General features: G+C 56.8%; 1 protein-coding gene across 1 annotated transcript in view; it reads right to left on the bottom strand.

The window, feature by feature from the left end:
• Positions 1–23,344, bottom strand: part of Dis3l2 (DIS3 like 3'-5' exoribonuclease 2) — a 289,941-nt gene that overhangs the window by 8,485 nt on the left and 258,112 nt on the right. The window contains exons 16-18 of the mRNA XM_033763990.1: positions 1,460–1,643; positions 758–939; positions 268–592 (exon numbers count right to left, since the gene is read on the bottom strand). Coding sequence (XP_033619881.1) covers positions 268–592; positions 758–939; positions 1,460–1,643 — 691 coding nt within the window. The remainder of the gene's footprint in view (positions 1–267; positions 593–757; positions 940–1,459; positions 1,644–23,344) is intronic.

The raw sequence follows: 23,344 nt of genomic DNA, 5'->3' as shown, positions 1-23,344 counted from the left end.
GTGGCCTCCAAGTCCCCGGCAGAAAGGACAGGCGGGTGCTTTCTGGTCTGGGATGGGGCTGCCTGCTGCGGTGGCTCGGGGCTGAGGGGAGAGAAGCGGTGGCCACGCTGGAGGGCTGTGGACTTGGCTTTGGAGGCCCCAGCGGAAGCTAAGGAAGCTGCGGGTTCTTGGGGGACACAAAGCGGAGGCCACCACCCAGCGCGAGGCCCGCGGGGCTCTCATGCGGCTGAGCGGTCCCCATCCCCGGGAGGGAGGCGCCAGGCTGACCTGCTTTTTCCCAACCCGCGACCCTCTCCGGGGCCCAGACACAGAAGTCCGAGCGCCTCGTAGGTGTGTGTCAGGTAGCAGGGAGGTCCTGAGCCTCTCCGGGGGCCCAGCCCTCCGCTCACCCTGAAGCCTGGTGCAGGCCTTGGAAAGGGCCAGAGCCTCTGCAGGAGCAGGGGAGCAGGCTCCCGGGCGGTCGGGCTCCTCACCCCCGCCCCACACGCTGTCCCCCCTTGTTCTGTACGCAAGGCCCCGCTTCTCTCCCGGCTCCCGCGGCTCTGGCTCAGCGCCTACAGCTCCCACTGCCTGCACAGTCCTCTGCGAGGGCCTGGTTCTCAGGACGCCCCACAGGCACCACCTCTCCGGGTTGAACTGTGGCTGGGGTAGCTCGGGACCTGCTCTCCCGCCTGGGGTCCCTGGTCAGACCTGGCCTGAGTTTGAGGCACACAGGGCAGGCTCTCCAGAGCCTGGACCCACCTGTCTCTAGGGCCACCTGGGGCATCCTCCTCCCCCAGAAATGGCCCTCAGCCCCGTTCTACCCCACCAGGCCCCTTGCACAGCAGGGATGGAGGCAAGACCTCCCTTTACCTGCATGGGCCGGGAGAACATGTTGGTGAGCACCTCCTTCCGGGCCAGCGCATACTTGTCATCTCCAAATATTCTGGTTAGACTTTTCTAGAAGCAAACCCCAGAGGCATGGATGAGATGCTAACCAGACTCTGGGTGTAATCGGGGTGCAGGGGAGCTCAGGCTGAGTCTCAGGCTGCAATTTGGGCTGGGCCTGTAATTGGTTGCTTCCTGAGCAGGATGTCCGGCTCTGACCTCGGCCCCGGGCCTCTGCAGAGCATGCATGAGAAGTCCCTTCCTGTGGAGTAGAGCCAGCATCCTGGGGTCCTCGGCCCCACGCAGTTCAGCATCCCCAAACACGTCGTACCAGAAATGTTCCTGGCTCAACCATCCCAGCCCCTACGCTGAAGGCCTCTGGGCCCAAGACCAGCCTGGTTCTGGCTCAGCACCCTACCCAGGCTGCCTTGGTGAGGGAGCCCACCCCCCACCGGGGCCCCTTGACTCAGGCCTGACCCCCAGGGCCTCCCTCCCTGCTGTGGGGAGACCTAGCCATTGGTGAAGGCACCCTCACGGGAGGCCCCTTCCCTCTGTCCTCAGGGCTGCCCCAGCACTGCCCGCCCACACTCACGTTGAGGGCGCCGGCCGAGCTGACGTCCACGGCCAACCCCATCTGGGTGCAGAACTCTACCAGGTCGCCCAGCATCTTGGTCTGTGGCGGGGGGTGCCGGCGCAGCAGGGCCTGCTCAGGGAAGGCGTGGTGGATCCTGTGGGCCACTGCCATGTTGGCCAACAGCATGAACTCCTCCACCAGTCTGCAGGGAGAGACTGGTGTGAGGGGCTGGCCAGCCATGCAGCCTCTTTCCAAGTTCCCTGAGGGGTTGGCGCTTCCACACCCTTCACATCTTAAATCACCTCCCAGCCAGTGAGCTAATCTGTTCTTCCCTGTTCTTTCTCTGCCACCCCTCTGCTCACACCCTCCGCAGACCAAAACACTTTTCTCTTCTGGTTAGTGTGCACTGTCTCCTGTGTCAGGCAGGTTCTCACACCTGCTGTGGCCCCAGAGCTCAGTCCTGCAGGGATCTTTCCTAGGATGAACCAGTGGGATCAGCCCTGTCATCTGGCTAAGCTTCTGGGAAAAGAGTAGCCACAGGGGTGGGGTAAGCGTCCAGGCACACAGTGCCCCCCTCTGCTGGCCGGGCCCACCTGCTCTGGCTGCTGTCCCCCAGGAAGGGCTGGGGCTGCAGCCCCTCTCTGAGGGTCAGGGTCGCAGTGTGGCCACGTGGCCATGAGGGTCACACCTTGGCTGGCCCTCGTCTGCTATGTAGAGTGAGGAGCTTCTACCTTGCCCACGGACGTCAGCCACAGCTTTTAGAGTGGCCACTGACCTCTGACCTCGAATTCGACCTTGTGCCCCTCACTTCCTTCCAGAACCCTTGGATACGGGCGCCTTCACCAGCCACCATGTTCGCTGAGATGCAGTGAGTCCTGGCTCTGCTCCGCACTTGCTGTGGGAGCCCGAATGAATCACAGCCTCTCCCTCCTCAAACAGAAGACAGGCCACCACCATACCCAGCTCATGGACCTGCACTGGGTGCATCAGCTGCCCCAGAGACACAACAGAAAACTCCCGCTCCCCGTGCTGCCAGCACATCCTGCGATTCTCCTTCTGGCCACTGGCCGTCCTGCCAAGTCTTCCCTGAAGGCCAGGCTCCAGTTTTCCCTGAGGGACAGGCACCTTCTGCCCCAGGGACCCGTGTCCCAATCTAGCATCACTGGCCTTTTCTTTCTGGCCTTCATACCTAGACCGTCAACCCAAGAGGGGCCCCAGTTCCCGCTGGGAAGCATCCAGCACCATCCACGGCCCAACACTCAGGTGCTTGTGTTCATCCAGTGTGCACTAGCCCACTCAGCAGACATCTTTGTGGGGCTCCAGCACATTCTAGGCATTGCTCCCCATACAGTCCCAGAATGCCTTCTCTTCCTTGGGTGGAGAAGCGCACCTGGAACCTCAGACTGCAGTTTGCAGGCACGGCCGGCAGGTGGCAGCATTACCCCACAGCAGGAGGCAGCAGGGCCCTGGACCAGCTGGGGCCCCGTGCTCCACACAGGTCAAATCAGAGAGCCCCTCCAGCAGTGCCATCTCCTCTCCAGCTTCCGGAGGGATTCTCTTGCCTGCCCTCTCCCGGTCTCAAGTAGGAACAGGAAGGAAGGGAAAAGGTGCAGGCGGGGCCCCAGGCGCTGGCGAGACCTCAGGGAGCTGCTTCTGCAGTGACTCCATTACCTGTCCTCCCTGACCGGGCACTGTCACACAAGTCACTTGACTCCCGCGGGCCAAGAGCGCACTGCTAACCTTGACGACAGCCGGGGACGCTCTGGAGGAGGGGCAGACCTTGGGCAGGGCCCTGGCGTCTCGCCTTCCTGTCCACCGTGGTCCCAGCTGCCCCTCCCTCTGCGGGGTGGGAGCGAGAGCCTCTCTCCCGGCGGTTCGGTGGCATCTAGTGTTGACCCCAAACAGACGCCACTGTCACCCTCCAGGGAGGTGGCACAGCAGCAAAGCTCGATGCCCTGGGTGCTGACGAGACTCGAGTTTGAGGGCAGCTGCGGGACCTCACTTCCCATGGTTTCCTGTCCTTAACACCCTCTCTCTCTCACCCAGGTGGTATGGAGGTGTGCAGGCACAAGTGCAGGGCCCCACAGGCCTTTGGGGGTCAGGCGAGAGGGCTGACAGGGGACCCCAGCAGAGCCAGCCAAGGCCCAGCAACGCTGCCAGCAGCCAGAGCTCCGAGAACTCAGGATGTCCTGGGGAATGGGGCCTGGCATCCCAGGTCCATGCCCATGATGGCCAGCAGGGGGCGCCCAGCAGCTTCCTCCTAGGACCTGGGACAGGGCAGGAGAGCTCTTAGAATCTAGGACTTCTGGGCAGGAGAGAGCCTTACAGTTTACAAACTACAGCCCTGCAGTCCAAGGTCCAGAGCTCTTGGGCCAAGGGGAGCAAACAGGCTCTGAAGAGGCACAGGGCTGCTGGGGGTTCCTGAGGGCTCCCTTTCCTGGGAGCAAGGCTGGCTGAAAGGCCTCACGCTGTTGTGGGAACCCGAAGGATGTCTGGTGGGAGCATGGGGCTGCCAAAGGGGCACAGCCTTGCATGCTGCCTTGGCCTGAACATGTGCCCTCGGTCAGAAGCCACCTCCACAGGGCGACAACATCGCACAGGCATGAGGTCACCAGGCCCTGCGGAAGGGGGAACTGGCATTCCGCGGCAGCCTGACAACTGCTCTGAACGGGCTCAGCAAGGCCTCCGTCTGCCAGGATCCCCTTCCAGAACCGCCTGCCAAGTCCTCGGAGACGGGCCCAGTACCAATCTGGCGTCTGGAGCCTGCAGCACATCTGGAGCCTGCACCACAGGGGCCCTGCCACTCTGGAGGTGTGGGGCGGGCCTGCCTGGGTGTGACAGATGGCTGTGCTGCAGCTAGGACACCAGGGCACACGCCCCTCAGCCCTCACAGGCAGCACACCCTGTGTGTGCTCTGAGCCTGCCCGGCTCCCTAATGGCTCAGTGGGCAAAGGCCACGAGCAGCCTCCACACGAATATACACAGCAAGGGTGATCTCTATCCACAATGGTATCTCCCAACATTCATTAATGTTACTTAAAGAGAACAGTATAACTAGGCATGGTAGTGCACAGCTGTAATGTCAGCTGTTTGGGAGGCTGAGGCAGGAGGATCTCAAGTTTGAGGCCAGCCTGGTAAGCCAACTTGGAACAATCTAAAAAGGGTTGGGGATGTAGCTCAGTGGTGGAGGGAGACCCTGGATTCAATCCTCAGTGCCACATACAAGAAAGTATAAATACAAATATCTGTGAAATGCTGGGGTTTGGTTTAATGTTTTACTAGAGCCCATCTATCCACCTTTAAGAAGGCAGCGTGTCTGTAACGTGACTTTATAAAGGCAGCCATCCAAGGACTGACCCTGTCTGCGGTGCATCTTAGAGGAGGGTGTTTGGGTTCTGAGAGTGGCTGGGGGATCCTGCCCCCTCTGACAAGGCAGCCACCCCGACAAGCGGGGCCACAGTGCCGAGTGCCCAGCCCAAGGCACCCCCCCCGCCAGCCCAGATGTCCTAGCTGGGACCTGGACTACGCGTCCAGAGCCCCTCCAGCCCTCCCGGCAATGCCACCACTCTTCCCAGCCTGCTGCGAGAGCCCCTCAGTGGCTCCCTATTTTGGGGATGGCTCCGCTTTTTGGAACCCACGTTGCTCCCCCTCTCCACACCCTGTCCTCACCCCAGCCACACAGGATTCCTGTGGCCCTTTTTGCTTCTGTCCTTCCGCACTGCTATTCCTGTGGCCTGGAAGCCCTGGTTGCTCCTCTCCCATCTCTCTTCCTTGGATGTCAGTCGCTGTGGGAAGGCGATGAGGGGACCCGTCCTGTGTGTCCCTGGGAACCTCCTCTCCACCCACACGGCACCTGGCATCTAAGACTGCAGTGGCCTCTTGGCCATGGCTGTCTCATTCCCTTCCCCGGTGCTGGGTGCTCAGTCCTAGCACAGAGTGAGGGACGCCTGGGACAGGCACAGTAGGGTCCGGTTCAGGAGCCTGATGGCTGGTCCCTGCCACTGTGCCTTTTCCGTTCAGCCACACTCTGGGTAGGGGTGCTAAAAGGAATGCCAGAAGTGGCCAGCTTCGAGTCCAAGGGTCCCCGAGCAGCAGGTGCTTCCATGACACTGTGGCCACCAGGACGCCCTGGCCCCACCCTCCAGGAGCTCCGGCTGGAGCGATGACGAGGAGGCCGGAAATGTTTTACAGCAGAGGGATGCAGTGCTGAAGGTGTGGTGGGAAAACCAAAGCAAGCCCAACTGGAAAGCAGGGGCAAGCCTGGAAAGGAAGGAACAGGGGGTGGCTGGATGGGAGTAGAGGCTGGGGGCAGAGCAGGGCCTGCTTAGGGCACAGAGAGGAGCTGCGGGGTCAGGAAAGGAGGGCAGACCCCACACCCACCAGCCCTGCCCAGCACTGTCCCGAGAGCATCAGGCCAGCAAAGGAAGAGGCCACCTCACGATGGCCTCAGCACAGCGATGGCCTCCTCAGGCCACGCCAGGTGCTGTTAGCTCTGCCCCTCTGCTGCTCGGGATGGACAGAGGGTGCTGTGGGGCAGGAGCAGCAGAGCCCCCAGAGATGCCTGGTGTGCAGACCCATCTCCCCAGAGCCAGATGAGATGCACCCTGCCCCTTCTGTCCCCAGGACACTCAAAGTGGCCGTGGGAGTAGCAGGGCCCACCCGGGCCAGGGCTGAGTGGTCACGCTGCTGCCCAGACTTGAAAAATACATGGATTTTTCAGAGACTGAAACCAAGTGTGAGACAGGAGCAGCCTCCTTGCCCTTGGCCACGGGGGCACTTGTCCGGGAGCTTTGTGCTAATAGAATCAGGCTACTTGCAGAGATTGTACAATTAGCTCTTGGTGAAAACTGCTAATTTGGAAATTTGATAAGAATTGCTCCCAGCCAGCTGCAAATTCATTTCTTCTGCAGACTAGATTCTCCCTGCTTGGGCGGGTCCTCGCTGTGGTCGGGAGCCCCTGAAGGCAGTGCCTGGCACGGCCCCTTCTCCACGGCAGGGGGCCACCTTCGCAGGGGACCTGTGCTCTCCCTGCAGCCCAGATTGAGTGCCAAGGGGGAGAAAAACCACAAGGGTGGGCACCAGAGGGACTGGCAGGCAGCAGCCCGAGCAGCACTGCTTTGAGGGCTGCGAGATGGGAAACTTTAGATTGCTGCTGCTCTCGGTTCCCACCTCACCAGGCCAGGGTGGAGCTGGTGTCCTGAGAGCCAGAAAGAGGAGGCCCAGAGAGGGAGCTGCAGGCAGAGCGAGGGGCGCCCAGGAGGGCAGGGGCGGGCAGACGGAGGGGCCAGCCCCACGCCTAGCGTCAGGAGTCAGGCCGGGCCTCTCTCTGACCCCTCTCCCGCTGGGCCTGTTGCAACCTGCTGAACGGTTTGGACATTCCCACAAAACCGCAGGGAAATGAATGGGGCCCGGTTCACAGGCACGGAACAGCCCAGAGGAGCGGGCCTCTGAGCCAGGCATAACAGGCCCCGAGGTGGGGCGGAGCCAGGTTTCCTATTGCGGGGCTCCCTGCACTCCAGCCTTTCCATAGGTTCAGTGGGGTGGGGACCAGCACAGCAAGGCACTTGTTTTTCTAGCTCAGGAGGAAGTCTCCAGGGCCAGGCGTCCAAGTCCACTGGGCCCTGCCAGAGGGAGGGGAAGGGGCTTCACACAGGAGCCGGGCTGCAGTGCAGAAAGGCCTCTGTCAGAGTGAAGCTCGCCACGCCACGCAGCTCGCTGTGCTCTCAGGGAGGCACGGCCTGGCCCTAAGCATAACTGGGTGGCGGGTGCGCTGCTGACCTCGCAAAGCAGAAGTTAGAGCCCAAGGCTCCTCGATGGTGCTGACACTTACACCTTTCGCCAGGCCAGCAGCTGCACCACCGGAACGAGAACCGCTGAGCAGAGGAGGCGTAGCCAGGGCACACAGAGGCCACCCGGGGAGTTGCTGCCGGGGAGTTGCTGCCGTGTCCCCATGGCTCTGTGGCCCTGGCAGATGCCCAGGGTCCCCTCCTGAGCTGAGTGGGGCCAATGGGAGCAAGCTTAGCTCACCCCAAAGGCGCTCCTGCCTATGGCTACTGGGGAACAGCCCCTTTGGGGGGCCTCTCACAGCCCCACAGCCTGGGAGGCTGCAGGGAAAGCACGACGGAGGAGTCACCACCACATACAGAACTCCGCGTCTCCCTTTGCCCTGTCCAGAAACCCTCTCCTGGATGCCTCTGGGCAGCCTGCCTCTCCCCGGGTGAGAGTGCAGCTCGGCCACCGGGCTCCAGCCAGTCCATGGGGCCACGGCTACAAGCCTGGGGGCTCCAGGGGATCCAGGGAGGGTCTGGGTGTCCCCCCGGCAAGCCTCAGTCTAGGGCACCGCAGATGACTGTGGGGCAAAAACGCGTGTCCGGCAAAAACGCGTGTGGGGCAAGCTGACCCGACACAGTCGGCAGGGCGGCCGAGGGGGTGACAGAAACAGGTCGGGGCCAGTGGGGCAGGCTCCCAGGAGCTGCGGCACTGCTGGAAGGAGGACAGCCTCCGGGAGGGCTGGGCAGGGCCACGCTTTGTCAGCAGGGAAGGCCATGTGGGGTGTGGCCTGGGCGAGCAGGGCAGAACCAGCTTCCTCCTAACAGTACAACTGGTCAAATCTCATCTGATTTTTAAAAATAAATTTTATTTTATACCCCCCCCCCAAGCCTTCTGTTTGTTTTTGAGATGGGATCTTGCTATGGCCCCCAGGTTGGTCTCAAACTCATGATCCTCCTGCCTCAGCCTGCTGCCTGTGTGCCACACCGGTTAAGGAAATCATTTGCTTGCACAACCGTTAGCCCTTCTTTCTTGCTCTAGGTCCAGGCCCAGGGCAGGGCTGAGGGTCTTCCTGGAGCCAGAGCCAGGAGCACTAGTGCCGAGCCCTCAGGGCCAGAGTGAGGCTCAGTGCAGGTGCCTTTCCCTATTATGTTTCTAGTCTGGCTTTGGAGGTCAGGTCTTGCCAAGTCGCCCAGGCTGGCCTTGAACTCAGGGTTCTTCTGCCTCAGTCTCCTGTGTGCCACTTCATCTAGTAAGTATTTTTCTTATATCTGTAAGACTGAGACCTCACATTTCCACAACAGAAAGTTACTTTCAGGTGAAATCTTGGGGTCCTTGGACAGCTGAGGGGGACAGAGGACAGCAGCATCTCCACCTTGTGGATTTGAAGTAGGCACGGGTGCAGCCCGGGTTCTCCGAGCTGAGCCACCTGGAGCTGCCCAAGGCTGGCAGGGGTGAGAATGTGCCCCTGCCTCTGCAGGCCGGATGCCAGGTGCTGTGCCAATCTCAGCCCACCCAGGGCTCACCAGTCAGAATTCGCATGATGGCCACGAGTGAGGGCGGCTCGGAGAAGTGTGACCCCAGCTCACAGACCATGGGCCTGTCCCTGCTCTGTCCTTGGGTGATCCGGGAGACCAAGCAGGAGGCAGACAGGTCTCTCACCAGCCCCAAGGCCTCTGCTGAACCCGGATGTGTTGCACGGCCTGACCTGAGGCTGCACTGCACCCAGGGAGGGGGGAGTGAATGGCTCTTCCCCCTCCTGACGGGCAACTGTCCTGCTCCCCTCCGTGAGCAACACAGCAGAAACAGAGACCTGGCTTCCCCCGCCCGAGTTTGGGGCTGGGTCAACATCTCTTTTCAGAACCTTGTTCCTTCTGTGCAGTGGCACAAACAGTGCAGAAGCAGGACCTAGCTCTGCCCTACCTTCCAGCGTGAGGCTGCTTCCTGCCTGCCTCTGGGGTCTGGCCCCTTGGAATCCGGGGCTGCCCCTAAGGTGACCACGAGTGCTGGGCATGTGCTTCCCCTGCTCTTGTTCTCCCTCCACTGGCTGGATGTGGGTACGGCCTGTGCAACAGCCAGCTGCTCTTTGGCCAGTCCGAGTACCTGTGGGGATGTGGGCTGGGGTGGTGCAGGGGCTGTCCCTGGCCTGGCAGCTGTGGGGACTCTCGGCTCCTGCAGCCTCTCCCATTGCTCAAGGGCGGTTCTGCTGACCTTGGGCTGGGGCACCCAGGCACTCTTCATTTCCCCCGCGAGCTGCACGCTGCTGGAGGTACCTTGGAAATCCTGGCAGGTTGGTCCTGTGCCCACCCTGGGGACCAGGTCCTGGGAGGGCATCACTTGCAGGGGACCTGGCTGTCGCACTGAAGGCCAAGGCTCCCCCGGCCCCTGCAGGCTCCCGCTGGCCTGAGCCCAGCTTCTCTGCTGGCTATGAGGAAACTGGACCTTGCTACCCAAGGCTCTCCGCGGCCCCCTGTGGGGCGATGGACAGGGGACCCTCAATCTCCCCCTGGGGCTTCTGCTGCTCTGCTGCCCACCAGGCCTGCACCCACTTCTCCCTCAGCTCACAGCTGCTGCTGGGGCTTAGCTTGGGCATCTCCCTCCTTGGTGCCACGGTTCTGTGGCCTGAGTTCAGCTTCCCAGCAGGCTCTGCCTCTGGACGACAGGCACAAGGACACGGCAGACAGGACCTGGGACAGCTTCTGCCAGCCTCACGGCTTGCTCTGAATTTGCCTGATAAATCCCTGCTTGCCTGGGGGTGGGGGCCACTGAGATCCAACATGGGGACACAGCGCCCAGGACTCTATTGGCAAGCTCATGAATGGAGGCCGGTTTGAGGGCAGCCGCCTCGCAGTACACAAGCAGCTCAGCAGATCAAAAAGCCCCTCTCCTCCGGGCTGTCTGCAGTGTGCTAGCCCTTGACTTACCACCCAGAGGGAGGCGGCCTGCTGAGTCCGGCAGAGCTTGCCATTAGTTACCTGACTAAAAGTACTGACACACGGTTTCTGAACTAGGCTCTGCGTGGTTTGGATGGACTGGTCCCCACCCGGCGCCTCCTGGGCTACCCTGACATTCGTGTGTCCCTACCCCAGGTGCACGAGCAGGAGCAGCCCCGGGAACACGGCCAACAGAAGCGCTGCGCTAGCTCCCTCTGTACAGGGCTGGGTGCCCTGCATCCTCGTCACCCTGGTCTTTCTCAGGGGGCCTGCCTGGGTCTCATACTGCCCGGTGTGGGAAACTGGTGGGTGCCCAACAAAGTGCTGGCAAGCGAAGGTGAGCCTTACAGCCAGCCGGCGCTGGTCATCCGAGCCCCAGGGACACAGTGGGATCTCCAGGGTGCTTTCTCCCTCCCTCTGGGGAACTCTGAGGGGCTTATTTTCTGAGTCTGAAGGTGGGAAGGCCCCCTACATGGAACACAACGGTGTGCGAAGGCCTTCCCGCAGACTTCCACTCTGCCTGGTACTGGCCTCCAGCTCGGGGAGACCTGGTCCCTGCTGGACCTGGATCAGCACAACAGAGGCCCAGGGCTTCTCCTGCAGGGCGGCAGCTTCATTTTTTGTTTTTTGGTACCAGGTATTGAACTCGGGACCTTGTGCTTACGAGGTAGGCAGCGGAACCACCGAGCTAAATCCCTGGCCCTTCACTTTACGAGCTGACAACCGCTCTGCCCCATAGCCTGAGGCAGGCCCGTTGGAAGTATTCTGTAAGTACTGACTGTCAGCATTCTGGGCTGGGTATCCTTTATTTGAACTGCTTAGGACCAAAAGTGCTTTGGATTTTGGGATATTTGCATAAGTTTTACTGGTTCAGCATCCCTAATTAAAAAACCTAATTAAAAATCCAAAATACTCTTAAATCCAGTAAAATGTGCCGACTCAAAGTTCGGAAAATTTTAGATTTTGGAGTATTTCAGATTGTGTTTTTCAGATTATGGAAGTTCAATCTGCAGTAGTAAAATTCTCTGCACTAAATTAGGGTGACAAGAGTGGTGCTATTAAGGAATAGAAGGTGCATGCCTGTAAAATCCCAGCACTTGGGAGGCTGAGGCAGGAAGACTGCCTGAGTTCGAGGCCAACCTGGGCTACACAGTGAGTTCAAGGCCAGCCTGGACTACAGAATGAGACCCTGTCTCAAAACAAAACAAATAAAAAGGAAGATGAAGAGAAGAAGACCATAAAACATGAGGGAAACAGTGCACCCCTCTCTGGCATCCATAGGGCACTGCCCGTGTCCTGACACGGCTGGACCAGAGCAGCTGCCCTTGTCTGGCACAGGTGTCAGATCTACACTGATCGCCACCAGCTCTTGACACATAGGGTGGTCAGCGGCATCTTCCCTTGGCACCCCACAGGGTGCCCCAGGAAAGCTACACCCGCACTTTTGTCACCTTTGGCCCACACAAGTATTTATGCTCTGCTGCACGGAGTTTAGAGACTGCTTTGTGTCATGAAGCCAAAGGACCTGCCTCACGGGGTGCCTGGCAGGGTACTGGTGGTTCTGAGCCTGAGGGTGATGCTAACAGCAGGAGTGTGATGACAGTAATTTTGGGACATGTGCTAGAGAGAAGTCTAAAGGAATGAAAACTTCTTTCTACCCAAGAGCAGAACACTGAAGAACTACAGTGATGGTTTCCTAGAATACTTGTTACACAGAAGATGGTGACCAGTTGAGATGAAATCAGAGGGCTATTACCCCAGGGAGAAACTTCCTAAGACAAAATGCACCACAGGCGGATTCTGTCTGTTCAGTGCCACAAGTTGGCTTCTGGTGACTGAAATTTAACCGCACCCAGCCTTGGATAAGTTTGAAACCTGGTGCAGAACCCGGAGGTCAGCAGCCCATAAGGCCTGGGCATTGTCACAACACCCGGACTTCAGCCAGACCCTTCCAGAAAATCCTAGCCTTTCTCCTTGGCTTCCTAAGGGAGTCTGCACCCCGGAAGGCCCCGAGTTCTCAGCCCAGGGTCTTGTGGATGTTGGCTGGTCCTGACTGGAGGACAGACAGAGGGATGGGGTCTCCCTAAGTCCAGCAAAAACCCAGGGCTCCATGGAGACATTTCACATGGGGGCAAACAGACTGCAGAGCAACACTTTCACATGACAACATAGATGAACATTTCAGACAATGCTAAGTTCCCAAAAAAGGACAGCAGATGCTGTTAAAGATGCATGGATTTAAGAATAAGTTTTTGGTGCTCAAAGGAATGAACCTTCTTCCATGTGAGAATGTGCGTGTGTGCAGCTCTCTCTCTGGGTTGCTCATACACGAGCTCCTTTGTGGAAGGGCCCCACCTCGCCTTTGCTGAACTGGACCTAGGAGAAGCAGGGACAGTGGGGGCCCAGCTGGCCGAGCTGTGGTGCTGAGTGGGGAGGCAGGAGGCAGAGCAAGGAGCCTCCCCAGGCAGAGTCTCCGCCCCTTCCACCTCTGTACACTCCTCACCGTCCCTTCCCACCATCCCGTGTGTCCATCTTCTCCTCGGGGCCTGGGCCGGGGTGCCTGGCTGGTGAGGAGTCTCGCGGGGGCGCCGAGGTTAGCTTGGAGCCAGGGAGTGAACCGTGGCCTGTACCTCTGCCAGGTCTTGCTGAGCCGGGCTTTTGGAGCCGCTACCTAAGTGGGCCATTTCCTCCCGCTTAACTCAGAGGGCATGAGCTCTGAGTCACCTGTGAGAGCCCTTCCCTGCTGGATGCCTGCCCAGATGGAAAAGCACCCTCAGAACAGGCACTGCTTGGTTCTGCAATGCCTGAGGCAGCCCGACGTGATTCACAGCCTTCGATAGCCTTTGTCTGTCATTGAGCAGCAACTCCTTCAGGCTCCGAAGGCTTCCTGCCCAACCACCAAGGAAAAGCCACAATGCCCCAGAGAGCCGGGGAGTAGCAGTGACGATAGGTCGGAAACACTTCCCCACGGGCAGCACAGCCAAGCTCGGAGCGGGCCAAGCACATTCTGGTCACCAGGCAGCCACAGGAGGTGACAGCCACGGGCACCCTTTTGCAGGCTCAGACCTAACCTGCACTCGGCCTGTGCGCCCCCTGGGTGGACGTGGAGAGTGGCATGGGCTTGCAAGTACCAAGCAAGGGAGGCGGCCGGCGAGGCCTCTGCCACAGTCCGCAGTGGAAGTGTCCAGAGTCTGGTTCAGCACTGGCTGGGAGCAGAGCGGCTGCTCCCCTGGCAGGGCAGGGACTGGACATCGCAGCCTCTTCTAGACTCTCAGAGGCTTGGAAAGGGACAATCCTCCTTGGGTTTAAAAACTACCCTCCACTCCCTGAGGCTGGCCCAGGGACAGGGAACAGCCTCCTGGGGACGCGCACCCTAGATGGATAAACCCCAGAGAAGCAGAGGGAGGTGGGTCACGCCAGGAAATTGTGACAGACACAGGAGGACAGAGACACACACACTGATTCTCTGCCCGCAGTCACTGGTGAGAGCATGTCACCAAGTGCTGGAAAGCATCTGCAAAGGAACAATGGGGTTTCCAAGTCACACAGGATTGTGGCAGCCCCAGGAGGCTCTGGAAAGGAAGGAACTGTAGTTCATCACCAAAGGACAGGAAAGAAATGGCAGAGTTATATAAAGGCAATTTAACTCGAGCAAGGAAAAAAAGTCATTTGCTTAACATAATCCTGTGTTAAATCAACCAAGAGCACATCTGCTCTCTTACAAGGGCTGTAAGGGTTTTGAAGGATTTAGTTTCAAGAGCGTTTGGTGACCTAGATTTTTCTATCTTGTAGGGAAATCTTGCGGGTCTTCCTTGGGGTGCAAGAGGAGGAGTGTGGGACTCTCCCTGGAGGACAGGACCTGGGCCCAGGCCTCTCCCAGCCTCGGCCTTGGCCTCCAGGCGTTAAGGTTAGGCTTGTTTGCTCTTGGCCTCTTCACTGCTTTGTCCAGGGGGGGAAGCTCTCCAGCCCCTGCACAACAGAGGTAGAAGGGACCAGAGGCTGAGGACAGCTGCAGTGGGGCTCCCTGGGGTCACGGGTAGGCACAGAGGACCCTTTCAGCTGGGAGGCTGGGCTGCCTGAGCTTGCTTCCATCTCCACTGCAATGAACTTCAGAAGAAGATGGGATGGGGCAGATAACAGTGCTCCAGAAGACTTGGAGGAGTGGGTTTCTTGGGAAAGGAACGGACCTAAATAAACCTGAGAGAGAGTTCAGCAGCTCTCCTCTTGGACATCCGTGACGTGAGTGTTTTTTTGTGACCCCGAGGGCTCCACATTCAGTATGTATTCAACGAATCTGGGAACGGTAAGAATGGCCTGGCCTCCGCCATCTGCCAGAACCTGTTCTGCAGCCAGGAGAACCTGGGACCTCCATCCTGCAATCAGCAGAGGCTTCTCTGCGAGTTCTCCTGACACCACAGATGGCCCAGCACTGGACTTCCCTAACTCTCTGTGTCGGTCACCCGGACTTAGTCTCAGAACAGCCCAATGGGTTTGCTGGGAGTACAACTGAGGACCACGGCTCTCTCTCTATTACTTTAGGCAGAGAGGGGGACATGGGGCAAAAATGCTTACGGAACTATGGAAAAGACAGGCGATCGGCCATTAGGATGATTCCCTAAGAATTACTTCTTCCAGCAAAACACCAGCAAAGAACCAGCTCTCTCTGTCCCTTCTGTGACACGAGTGTGAAGCTTCTCATGGATCCCAGAGCCATAGTCCTGCACCAACTGAACTAGCGGTAGAACCGGAGGTTCAGGAAGCCAATCCTTGCCTGGAGACCAGGGACCAGAAACTGGTGGCCCCTCCTGGTCCCCCAAAGAATACAAGCACCTCAGGTCTCGCCTGTCTTACTACATCCAAGTCTCGAGCCAATGAATGTCTTTAGAAAAATCTAAATCACACCTAGAGCCTGAGCTGCAAGGAAGCTGGAAGCAGGAGCAGGAGGTGAGGCAGGATTTGTGTAAGGAAAGTGTGGGAGTGGCCTGAGAGTGGCCAGGTCAGCGGTCAGATCACAGAGTTAGCAAAGGCCTTGCAATGTGATAAACACATGTTCCTCTTCTAGTAATTTTCTCTCAGATACATACACACTCAGTGTGTGTGTGTGTGTGTGTGTGTGTGTGTGTGAGAGAGACTAGGGCCTTTGTACTAAGTTACCTGCCCAGATTTTTTTTTTCAAACTTTGAGCTAGAGCCTTCTTACACTGGTCAGATTGGGCTTGAATTTGTGATCCTCCTGCCTCAGCCTCCCAGAGCACTGGGATTATAGGCATGTACCACCATGCCTGGCCAGTGCCCACAAAAAATATTTTCAATTGTAGAAAAGTTGACTGAAGCCGGGGATCTAGCTCAGTGGCACTGTGCCTGCCTCATGAGTACAGGGTCCGAGTTCGATCCCAGGTACTGGAAAGCAAACAAACAAACAACTTGACTAAAACGACTAAACCTCCCTCACAAGGTTACAGTTAGTAACTTGTGATAAACACTAGCCCCTTTTTCCTTAATTTAGATTCCACTTGCCTAGCTCTTCAGCATGAGCCATCACTGTCACGCCTCAAATGTACAAGTATTCTCCAATCAAAAACAACTGTACGTACTACACTTTATACAGTGGCAGTGCAGGGGGTCTGTCCACAGCAGCAGTGCCACGAGCGTGGGCGACGTGCCGTACCATGACACAGGGACAGCTGCAAGACCACTGGGTAACAAGAACTCTTCACTTCCTTCACAGTCTAAGGGGATCATGGCCCGGCACTGAACAACACCGTCACGGTGCCCATGACGTAGTGTCACACATCACGCACACGGGAGCAAAGATGACGCTGTGAGGAAAGCAGAGAAGACCTAATAGAGGGACGTGATGTTTCTGAAGACAACGTCATAGCAATGTCAAATTTTCTCACGCTGATGTATATATTTACAATGATCTCAGTACAAACCCTAGCAAGTCTGTGTGCACATATAGGACGACTGACAATCCTGATTCAGACACCGAAAGAGGTGCAAAGGATCAGGAATAGCCCAGGTGCTCTTTATAGAAGAACAGGAAGAAATCTAGCTTTACTGGCTATCAGGACTTGTTTCAAAAAAGGTACAAAATTTGGGCCGTGTGGTTTCAGCACAAAAACAGAAAATAAATTAGGAATATGTCTTCAAGATTTTAATATAGGCCAAGATTTACTAACTGGAATACAAAAGCCCTTAAGGCTAAAAAAAGACTGATATATTGAACTTCATCAAAATTAAGCACTTCTGGAGCCAGGTGTGGTAGTGCACACCTGTGATTCCAGCACTTGGGAGGCTGAGGCAGGAGAATTGCTGTGAGTTTTAGGCCAGCCTGGGCTACATAGTGAGTTTAAGACCAGCCTGAACTACATAGGGAGACCCTGTCTTAAAAAAACCAAACTAAATGAATAAATTGAAAAAATAAAATTAAGTACTTTTGGCTGGGTATAGTGGCAATTGCCTGTAGTTCCAGCACTTAGAAGGCTGAGGCAGGAGGATTTCAAGATCCTGTCTCAAAAACAAAACAAACAAAACAATAGAACCCCTCCGCAAAAAAAAACTCAGAAGCACAAGAGGCAAGAAACTTGAAAAGGCACTTTACTGAATGAGCAGTGAACAGCTAACTGTCATATACTGCTGGTACAATTTCATGATTCAACAATGCCATTTCTAGGTAATACTGAAAAGGAGGTACACACACATGTGCTCAAAAGACATGTACAAGCAGAATCATTTAACCCCAAACTGGAAGCAATGGTAACCCAATGCTGACTGGATTAATACAGATGGAATAAACCCTGACTCACTCGTACAAGGGAAGGTCTTGCTGTAACTGAATGGATGGAGAGTAAGTGGGTAAAACAACAAAACTGAATTCTGGTAAACAGCGCTGACAGCCAGCAGGAGGGCAGCTGCATGGCTTCCTGGACCCTGTGTGTTGCTCCTGGCACCTTCAGGTCTCAGTCTCCTAGGCTCCTGCGCCCACCCTGGCCCTCTGGAGCCCAGAGAAGCTGTGCATCTAGCTCAGTGGCACTGTGCTTAGTCAGGACCTCTCCCCAGACCTGCTGGAGAGCCGGGGAGGACTGAGCTGCCTGTGGTCATGAGCCAGGGCCCTGAATTGTCTCAACAGAGCCTCCTCCTGCTGCCCTCCATGCTCACTGCTGAGCAGAGCAGAGCAGAGCAAGGTGGAGGATTGTGTGGCCGCAGAGCAGTGGCAGACCAATTGGTGGGCACACACGGGCACACCAGTCCCCGACCCATGCCTCCATGGTGCACACACTGGAAAGTAGATTTTGACAGTAAACTCGCTTTGTACAACTTCCTTCTGAATTCTGTAGCCCAGGCTGGCCTGGAATGCAAGGCAATCCTCCTGCCTCAGCTCTTGTGTGCTGGGATTACAGGTGTGCCATGATACTTGGTTAAAAAAAAAGAAAAAGAAAAGCTCTGCTGTTTAAAGCCTGAGCATGGACAGGATGCTTCTCTGCTGCCACCCAGAGTGAGGTGCTAGGCGGGAAAGGAATGAAGAGGCACGGCAGTCTCTCTGTGCCAGGGACACTCGGGATGCATCCTTCGCTGAATACCCCGGAATCCACAGTGGGAAGAGGAGTGGCGAGGGCGCTGGGCTGGGCAGAGCCCCATCGGCCATTGCGCCATGCGCGCTCTCACTTGAGCTGTAGCTGCTGCACAAGGTCACCCCGGCCCCTCCCTGATCCGTAACTCCCCTTTCTCCTGTGCTGGGACTCGAGCAGGAACAAGAGCAGCCACCTTCATCCCAGCCTGGCAGTGCCCCGCGAGGCCTGGTGGTATGCACGCTCTGCCACGATCTTAGGTAACACTCTGCCGGGGACCTGGCACCCGCCTGGATGCAGACAGAAAGGGCCATTTCTGAGATGCTGGAAGGGCTCGTGCTGCTGGGAAAGATTCCCTCTGCTCATTCAGCAGGGAGGGAGAGGAAGAGAGCCAAGCAGAGGGAGAGGTGATATAGACCCGGGCCCTGTGCCAGGTCCCCATCCTCATCATATCGAGCGGCAGACAGGGAAAGGTACCGAGAATCAAGTACTGATGGCCCCAGGGGCAGCTGTGCAGGTCCCCACCGGACAGCCCCAGACACACTTCCTGCCGGCTGCCCTCTGGTCCCCGACACAGGCACAGGCCGGTCCTGCAGGAGGATGCTGGCTTTGGCTGCAGGACTCCCTTCCAGCCCCTTTCCCGCTTCCTTCCTGGGTCCGGCCTGTGCGGAGGCTGGAGGGTCCCCGCCCGGCACCTGTTCTCCTTTTACCTTTCCTAGGTGGCTCCCTCCACTCTAGCTGCACCTGTAATCCCTGTCCCAGGTTACTTCCTAACTGACCTCAACTTTCCGAGTGGCACCAGAGAGACTCCAAGAAGCAGGCGGACTGACGGTCTAGGGCTCACGTATAGTCGGGGCAGGAGAGAGGCTGCTCTCCTGAGAGGTGCGGGGCCGCCTGATCCGAGACACAGGCTCGCTGACGGCGCTGTGCCGAGTGCTGGCGGCAACTGTGGCCCCTGGCAGCGGGCAAAGGTTGGGCATGAGAGCTGGAGGCCTCTTGCCCGCCCTCCCCTAGTCCGGCTGGCGATGCCCCTGCACTACAGGCCTTCCAGCCTCTCCTACTGGGACGCGCTGAGCCACACGGCGAGGAGGAAGACATGTGCCCCAGGGGCCAGAAAACAGGGTCACTGGCTTGAGGGCGTCTTCTTGGGGTGCAGGATTCTCACAAAGACTCTAGGGAGAGTACAAGCTTGCTTCCAGGTGGTCCCGGGAAGCCTGGAGAAGATGGCCAAGGCAGAGTGAGGGCTGAGGGAACTGAACTGCTGAGCTGATGGCAAAAGAGGGAAACCTTCACCACGGCCCCAGGTAGGCTGGCATCGTACAGGGTCCAGCAGTGGTGCCTCTCTTGGGGTGGGAAGGCACGGCAGGGAAGGGTGGCACAGAACCAGGCCACTTTCAGTGATAGGAGCACACAGCTCGAGGTCAGAGAGGCAGGGTGAATCGTGCGGCCCCCTGAGCTGCTGGGGGCGGTGGCCAGTGTCCTGGGGACCAGCGGAGGAGGGAGGGCTCCTTGTGGGCACTGTGGGGGCGTGGACTCAGCTAAGAGGAGGTGGCTGGGAGGAAGGAGAACGGGACCTCCGGTGCCCCATGCCCCAGTGCTGTGAACTGACGCAGATGTGTGTGTCGACCCTGCTGAGGAGGACAGGCAGTTGCTGGAAAGCTCAGTGGGGAAGGCCCAGGTTGCATCACCAGCCACTGAGACCTGGTGAGCTGCTGGCTGAGGGTGATGGGGACTTAGAAACTTGGAGAGGGACGGGGGTGTTCATGCAAGCCACTGGCTTTGGCTCTCTGAGCCCCTGCTTGGGCAGAGGATGCTGGGGGGTGGAGCTGGAGCTCTGTGCAGCACACAAGGCTGAGCTGTGGCTGTCACAGGCACCAGAGAGGGGCTGGAGAGAGCAGGTGCCACCAGAACCACCCTGTCTGCCACAGACTGCCCTGAGGTAGGCCTGAGACAGGGAAGATGTTAAGCCCAGGGGTGGCTTTCTCACGCCTCTGGATGCTGGACATGATGTGTTCACCAGGCCAAAGCAAGGCACTCAGCCAGGCAGGAAAAGACAAGGGTTTGTTTCATTCACTTAGCAAATGAAACTGTCCCCAGGGTAAGGAGAAAGCAAGGCACAGGAGACCCGGAGAGCCCTGCAGGGGCAGTGGACTATGGAAGGCTGGCGGCCCAGGTGCCTGCAGCACACTGAGGACAATAAGCAGCGTGTGGCAGCGGAGGGCAGTGGGCAGCCAAGCCACTTCAAGACCCCCGGGGACAAGCCGGGCGGCCACGGCCAACACATGGGAGTTCTTCCTGGGTGTGCCCACTGCACCTCGTGCTGTCCTCACCTCGCTGCGCTCTCCTGCAGCCCTGCGCGCTCCACCTCCCTCGCCGCATACACAGCCTGCGCCACCGCGGGGACACTGATCTGCCAGACCGGCTGGTGACACTCCAGGAGCTGGGCCACCCCACACAGGGCCCGCCTAGGAGAGGCCACGCTGTGGAGGGAGTGCAGGGGGGCTGGGGCATCCCGACCCGGGGGACCTCATCTGTGTGCCCACCCTTGGTCTTGTTGTTTGTGATTTCTTATCTGTAGAACTGTGACAGCAACATCCTTTTTGAAAGGCTTTAGGAGTAGGAACGGCCGTGTGCTAGTCTGTGTCACTCTTGTTTTCTTTTTTCTTTTTGGTATCGGGGATTGAACTAAGGCCCCTGTGCTTGTGAGGCAGGCGGCGGAACCACTGAGCTAAATCCCTGGCCCACTGTGCTAGTGAGGGGTGTGCGGGTTGCAGGAGGCTCCCATCACCGTCACACTCCAGGATGGCACGAAGAGCACGGCCGCGCTCTCACACAGAGCTGCCCGAGTTAGTGGACACAGCAGTGCTCCTCCCGGTCACTACTGTGCCTCATCATCAGGCAAACCTGGTGGGCAGTGGCGGAAAGACCGCTCACTACTGCATTTATGGAGTTGCACCAGGGTTTATGGCTCCTCCCTGCTGTATGCTGGTTTTCAGAATTCACAACTATCCAGGGAGACAGCTTTCCCTGATGTCACAGGTAATCTAATCCTCATCCTGATCCTACAGCGAGTGAAAAGAGAAAGGCTAGGGAGAGATCGACTTCCCTTCCCCTCGTGGCTGGAATCGGGCTCCGCCTTGGCCTTGCCAAGCCTTGTTTGTGAGGACTGGATACGGCATGGGAGGTAGAGAAATGGACCAGGTTCTGAGCTCAGCGGTCTCGGCCTAGGGGAAGAAGCCCACAAGCCAGCCACTGACAGACACAGGGTCAGTGGAAGCAGGATCAGAGAGGTGCAGGACAGGAGCCCGGGCGAACACCGCCTGACTCGTTAGGTGATGGCTGTCAGGGTGTGGAATCGCTTCCCGGAGGAGTATTAGCCGAGGAGAAGCAGGGATCACCCAGAGGGGTGCTGGAGGATATGGAAGAGGGAATGTTTTAGAAACAGGAAGTGGTGTTGTCACACAGGACACACCCTACAGGAGGCTCAAGGTGGCCTGGAAGCGGCATGCAGGGGACGCTGTGCAGGGAAAGAGGCTGGGTACCTGACGGAGGCAGGTGGGGCCAGGCCACATAGCTGCCCAGCTGGTGATGGGTGCCCGCCCCTTCCTTGGCTGTGATCTTTGGAGAGCAGAACTCTTATCTATCTAGCGCTGCAGCCCCAGTGCCCAGAGCTATCCTGGTACCTAACAGAAATTGTATGTTTGGTTGGTGAGAGAGAAATCAGATTTTACATTTTTAGACGCTAAGACTTCTGGTACCAACAAGAGAGCAGACTGAACTGATATGACCCTCTTGGCGAGCACAAACAAAGAAACGATGGATGAAATGAAGCAAAAGAGTCATTAAGTATGAGATTGAGCATGAAGGAAGGACGAGGAAGCTTCCAGTGCCTGAAATGAAGAGGAAAGTAACTTCGACACAGCTAGAGAGGCTGGGTTGTGATGCCCACAGGAGGCTGGGACCGAGACCTCCACAGGGAGCAAGGGTCCAGCAAGGCAGCTGCTGTTGGAACAGGGCCCGGGAATACCTTTCTCACTGTCAGAGGAACAGCTGCTAAGACAAAGATCCAGGGCCACACCACAAGTGGGTTTGGGGTTTGACTGCAAGACTCTGAGGTCAGGACATTGACATCCAACTAGCAGGAACTATGAAGCCCCCAGGTCCTGGCAAGACAAAAGCAAAGGTGGCAAAAGATCCCATCGGTAACAGGAACTCCACAGAAAAGCAATCTCTACCCACCATGCTCTTACAAAAAAGCAGAAACCACAGGATAAAGGGAACCACGAGGAGGTGAGTCAACAGACAACCAGGGAAGACAAGGCGCCCTCAGAACCGGAAGCAAGTGGACCCCCTGAAAGAAGTGACAAAATAATTACGCATAAAGAGGAAAGGAGAATCACAATGACAGTCTAGGACACTAAAAAATACATTTTAAAAAATGGGATGATGATTTTTTTTTTTTTTTTTTTTGGAGACAGGGTCTTGCTCTGTGTTGATCTTAAACTCACAGCACACCTCCTGCCTCAGCCTCCTGAGTGCTGGGATTACAGGTGTGCGCCACCACACTTGGCTAAAAAATGGGCTGACTTTTAAAGTGCCAAATACAACTTCTAAAGGTAAAAAATAAAAAAATAAGCACTCACTGGGAAGGAGTATTAAATGGGAGATTACAAAGAGCTCAAGAGACTAAACTGACAAGCATTTTTTTCACATTGTAAAATGTTCCTTTTTTTAATCTTATAAAAATTTTCATAACAAAATAATAAGAGAATAACAATAGTTATTATTTGGTATATTGTTATCTTCCAAACAGTCACATAGGACATAAACCAAAAAGGTTTTTACAAAAAAGAAACAGATGACAATAAACTAAGATAAACTAGAAGAATAAATGAAATGAGTTAGCATATACATTGAAATATTTTTAGAACAGAAAATATAATTTGAGGAAGTAATTGACCTTTCCCCTACTCCTATTTATCTCTCTTCTACTTTGCTCTTGATTTGTACGTATAGTGTTTCTCCTATGAGAGAAACCATGTGGCATTGGAGCTTCTATGTCTGACTTAGTTTACTTAACATTGTGTCCTCAAGTTGCACCCATTTACCTACGCGTGCCTCAAGCTTATCTGTCTTTATGGCAGGGTGGTGGTAGAAGTACAATGTTTCCTCACCCAGCCACCTGCTGATGGACATACACAGGCTGTCTCCCAGCAGACCCAGCCACTGCAAGTTGCGTGGTTATAAACACGGATGTGTTTCCAGGAAGCTTCCTCGGACCCAGCACTGGCAGGTAAAGAAAATGGGGGTAAAAAAGAGGAGATGAGATGGCAGTTTCTAAACAGGAGTGCTACAAGGAGAGATCAGAGAGCCAAGAAGAATAAATAAGAAAACAGGTAAGAATCTCTAATAAGATGAATGATACCAAGCCCTAAACAATATAAATAAAAACAAATCTACTCAGATGCAATAAAAGTACAAGCGCAGAGCCCCAAAGAGCTAGCTCGGCTCCAGCAGCCGTTAGAGTGAAGGACAGGCACTCACTGGGCACAGGGAGGGCAGACTGAGGCCTGCACGGTGTGCAGAGCGGCCTCGTGGCACTGGCTGGGAGGTGGCAGCTGGGGGAGGGGG

The sequence above is a fragment of the Fukomys damarensis genome, unplaced genomic scaffold (genome assembly GCF_012274545.1).
Source record: "Fukomys damarensis isolate Sample0158 unplaced genomic scaffold, DMR_v1.0_HiC HiC_scaffold_16, whole genome shotgun sequence".
Taxonomy (NCBI): domain Eukaryota; kingdom Metazoa; phylum Chordata; class Mammalia; order Rodentia; family Bathyergidae; genus Fukomys; species Fukomys damarensis.
Note: the sequence above shows the minus strand (reverse complement) of the source record. Positions and strands in the feature narration are given on the sequence as shown.